Genomic DNA, 4,548 nt, shown 5'->3' with positions numbered 1-4,548 from the left:
GGTCAGGGGCCACCAAATCTTAGAATACAAGGACAATCATGTCATAGAATTGGAAGCCTTCTACCACCAATTGGTGTGGTACCTAAATTTGCACAACTTTATATTTATGACACTGACAATGAAATACATAACAGAATTCAATCTTCCAGGTCAGATTTAGTTTTAGCACATATGTTGAAATATACATAACTATCATTCATTATTATAATTACACAATTTATAGTTACTCATGTATACTTTTTTTATGATTGTAGGAATTAGAACAATGTTGATGTTGAAATTGTCACAAAACTTACAGAGATGTTAGATACACACAATGTACATGCTAAATCTTTTAGAATGGCAAGAGATAGATACAAACACAAACCTTTTGATGATCTTAAGCTGAGATTGATTGCAGATAGGACTAAAGATGGACGTATTTATAATATCCCTACAGTAGCAGAGGTAGCAGCACTAATTGTAGGTGATGTTGACTCCGCTTCTCCAAGAGATATTATTATGGAAAATAGAAGTGGTAAATTGCAAAGAATAAATGAATTGCATACAAGTTACTTAGGATTTCAATATCCATTACTATTTCCTTATGGTGAGGATGGATATAGGGAAGATGTGATTCATCGGGAAACATTACCTTCAAGAGCTAGCAAAAGGAATCGACTAACAATAAGAGAATGGTTTTGTTTTCGTATCCAAACAAGACAAATAGAAGCCAGTACTCTATTGAGATCTAGAAGGTTGTTTCAACAATTTGTGGTAGACGGTTATACCATGATAGAGTCAGAACGACTATCTTTTATAAGGAACAATCAATCAAAGTTAAGAGTTGACAAATACAACAATCTCTTTGACCGAAGTTCGAATTCAGAAAAGGAAGGGGCAAGCAAAGGAAAAAGAATAGTGTTGCCTTCAAGTTTTGTTGGTGGTAGACGATTTATGGATCAATTGTACTTTGATGGAATGGCCATTTGCAGTTATCTAGGTTTTCTGGATTTGTTTGTTACCTTTACATGTAATCCTAAATGGCCAGAAATAACAAGATTATTGAGTGATTTAAGTCTCGCAGCATCAGATAGACCAAATATAGTTTCAAGAATTTTTAGGATTAAATTTGAACAACTATTGGAGGACTTAACCAAAAAAGATTTGTTAGGGAGGGCAGTTGGATGTAGGTATCATGATTGTGTGTTCATAGAATTGTTGTTACAATTTATAAATGACTATGATAACAATAAATATTATTTTTTTTCTTTTGCAGATATGTACACTATTGAGTTCCAAAAGCGTGGACTACCTCATGCACATTTATTACTTTTCCTACATCCAACAAGCAAATATCCTACTGCGACTGATATAGACAAAGTTATCTCAGTTGAGATACCATGTCCTGTAATGAACACATTGTTGTACAATTGTGTCAAGGATCACATGATTCATGGACCATGTGGAATAGCCAAAAAATCATCTCCATGCATGAAGAACGGAGTATGCTCACGATTCTATCCAAAAAAATTTCAACCCATGACTGTTATAGATGAAGATGGGTTTGCACATTACAAAAGAAGGACAATGGTGTTAGTGTTACTAAGAATGATATTTCATTGGATAATCGTTATGTCGTTCCTTACAATCCGAAGTTATTATTAAAGTATCAAGCACATATCAATGTTGAATGGTGCAACAGAAGTACTTCAATAAAGTACTTATTTAAATACATCAACAAAGGATATGACAGGATAACAACGGCTATAGTTCCTAATTATCATGATGTGTCTCAAACAGTTGAAGATAGAGATGAAGTCAAACAATATCTTGACTGCAGATATATCTCCCCATGTGAAGCATGTTGGAGAATATTTTCATTTCTGATTCATGGAAGAAACCCAGCTGTAGAAAGGTTATTTTTCCATCTACTTGGAGAGCAGTCCATATATTTCAAAGATGATGATGATATTGAAGAAATAGTGGGTCAACCAAGTATTACAGAATCAATGTTCACAAGTTGGATGGAATGTAACAAGACATTTCCAGAGGCTAAAAAATTAACATATGCTCAGTTTGTTTCTAAATTTGTTTATGTAAAGAAAGATAGACGTTGGAAACCGAGGAAGCAAGGAAACACAATTGGGAGATTGATATGGGTACCACCAAGTACAGGAGAGCTTTTTTATTTGAGGAGGATGTTAACAGTTGTAAAAGGCCCTTGCTGCTACGCAGACATAAGAACGATCGACAATGTAATATACCCAACATTCAAGGAAGCCTGCTTTGCATCAGGATTTTTAGCAGATGACTTAGAATACATACAAGCTATTAAGGAGGCCAAGGATTGGGGTTCTGGACATTTCTTAAGAAAGTTGTTTATGACAATTCTTTTATCTAATAGTGTTAATAAACCAGAAGATGTGTGGAACAAAACCTGGGAATATCTTGCTGATGGAATTCTATACAATGAAAGGAAAATGGCTGGAAAATCAGGTACAATATATTCATATAGCATATAAGTCATCTTATAAAGTATTGCATGACTATTGAAATACATTCTTTTTTTTCAGAATTGAATTTAAGCAGTGACCAGTTACAAAATTTAACCTTGGTGGAAATAGAGAAATTGTTGCAAACAAATAAAAAGAGCTTAAAGGACTACCCATGTATGCCGTACCCAAATAACTTTGTTCAAACTCTGTCAGGAAACAGATTGATATATGCAGAACTTGATTATAATGTAATTGAGCAACAACAATTGTTTCAATCAAACTACAAATGTTTGACAGGTAATTTCTTCTATATCTTAAAAATGTCAAATTTCGTCTTTAAGGTCAGAATATTAAATTCATCTTAGCTCATATACTATATTTTTATTTTCCTAGATGAACAAAGAAAAATATTTGATACAATAATGTTGGCTGTCAAGAATAATAAAGGCAGAATGTTCTTTCTGTATGGATACGGAGGAACGGGAAAAACTTTCATGTGGAAAACATTATCAGCTGCCTTACGTGCTGAACGCAAGATAGTTTTAGCTGTGGCATCAAGTGGAATAGCTTCATTGTTGCTTCCTGGAGGAAGAACAGCACATTCAAAATTTAAAATTCCAATCCCTACACTAGAGAACTCAGTTTGTAATGTTTTACAAGGATTAGATCTCTCACAATTGTTAAAGAAAGCTGATTTGATAATTTGGGATGAAGCACCAATGGCGCACAAATATTGTTTTGAAGCATTGGACAAAACTATGTGCGACATAATGAGGACAGAAAATAAATCTAACACGATCTTTGGTGGCAAAGTAATTGTTTTTGGAGGAGACTTCAGGCAGATTCTCCCAGTGATTCCAAGAGGGAGCATATCTGATATTGTTCATGCGACAATTAATTCTTCTTACCTATGGGATCATTGTCAGATATTAACTTTGACAAAAAACATGCGTTTAGCACAAGGGGAATCATAAAATCTGAATGATACTACAATTAAAGAGTTTTCAGATTGGATAATAAAACTAGGAGATGGCAATTTATCTGAACCAAATGATGGTGTAGTAGAGATACACATACCATCAAAATTCTTGATATTAGAGTTCAGTGACCCTATTGAAGCTATAGTGAAGAGCACATACCCATTGCTAGCACAAAACTACTCAAATGATAAGTTTCTACAATCTAGAGCTATCTTAGCCAGTAGAATTGAGACTGTTAATGAAATTAATGATTATGTTTTGTCTTTGATTCCAGGTATGATATGTACATTAATTAAGTATTGCATATACTTTATATAAATATATCAACACTTTTATTATATGACGTAAATTGTATAAACCTTTATAGGTGAAGAAAAGGAATATGTTAGCTTTGACAGCATTGACAACTCAGACCAAACAGAATTTGATGCATATGAGCATATTACACCAGAATTTCTGAACTCATTGAATACATCAGGTTTGCCAAACCATAGTATCAAATTGAAGATTGGGGCACCCATCATGCTTTTGAGGAATTTGGATCAATCTGAGGATTTGTGTAATGGAAGCAGATTGGTTGTAACCAGACTAGCAAATCATGGTATTGGAGCAAAAATTATCACAGGAAGTAAATCAGGTAATGAAGTATATATTCCTCGAATGTCTATGTCACCATCACAATCACCATGGCCTTTCAGCTTATTAGAAGACAATTTCCAGTAATATTATCCTATGCCATGACAATAAGGTCAATCTCTAGCATCAGTAGGACTGTACCTACCGTCACCAGTTTTCAGCCACGGTCAACTATATGTGGCTGTGTCTAGAGTTCAGAGCAAATCTGGGTTGAAAATACTAATTCACGACAAAGAGAAAAGACCTCTCAATTTTACAACTAATGTAGTTTTTAAAGAGGTTTTTCAGAATTTGTAGTAACTGAGGTCTTAACTACTTATAAACTGTAATATGTCATTTGAAACCTTATTTGGTTAAGGTTATTAATATTTTGTACTTACTACATATTCGTAAATCACCAATTACATCAGTTTTACATTTCCACACATCCTCATCTGCAATATTTTCTCTCAGTA

The 4,548-nt window shown here is 33.8% G+C and overlaps 1 protein-coding gene across 1 annotated transcript; it reads left to right on the top strand.

Moving 5' to 3' along the window:
• The first annotated feature begins 339 nt into the window (after nucleotides 1-339).
• LOC114180615 (uncharacterized) lies at nucleotides 340-4,180 on the top strand. The gene is made up of 7 exons (XM_085671977.1): nucleotides 340-1,168; nucleotides 1,259-1,544; nucleotides 1,736-2,478; nucleotides 2,556-2,774; nucleotides 2,871-3,398; nucleotides 3,486-3,731; nucleotides 3,825-4,180. The coding sequence occupies exons 1-7, from the start codon at nucleotides 340-342 to the stop codon at nucleotides 4,178-4,180; spliced, it is 3,207 nt and encodes a 1,068-aa protein (XP_085528103.1).
• Nucleotides 4,181-4,548: the final 368 nt, after the last annotated feature.

The sequence above is a fragment of the Vigna unguiculata genome, chromosome 4 (genome assembly GCF_037176805.1).
Source record: "Vigna unguiculata cultivar grain cowpea cultivar isolate G323 ecotype 2 chromosome 4, ASM3717680v1, whole genome shotgun sequence".
Lineage (NCBI taxonomy): Eukaryota > Viridiplantae > Streptophyta > Magnoliopsida > Fabales > Fabaceae > Vigna > Vigna unguiculata.
Note: the sequence above shows the minus strand (reverse complement) of the source record. Positions and strands in the feature narration are given on the sequence as shown.

Excerpts from the sequence above, each read along its gene's own strand:
- LOC114180615 (XM_085671977.1), top strand. The coding sequence starts at position 340 with ATGGCAAGAGATAGATACAAACACAAACCTTTTGATGATCTTAAGCTG. Across the intron at positions 2,479-2,555 it reads GAAAATGGCTGGAAAATCAG|AATTGAATTTAAGCAGTGAC; the intron begins GTACAATATATT and ends CTTTTTTTTCAG. Across the intron at positions 3,732-3,824 it reads TGTTTTGTCTTTGATTCCAG|GTGAAGAAAAGGAATATGTT; the intron begins GTATGATATGTA and ends AAACCTTTATAG.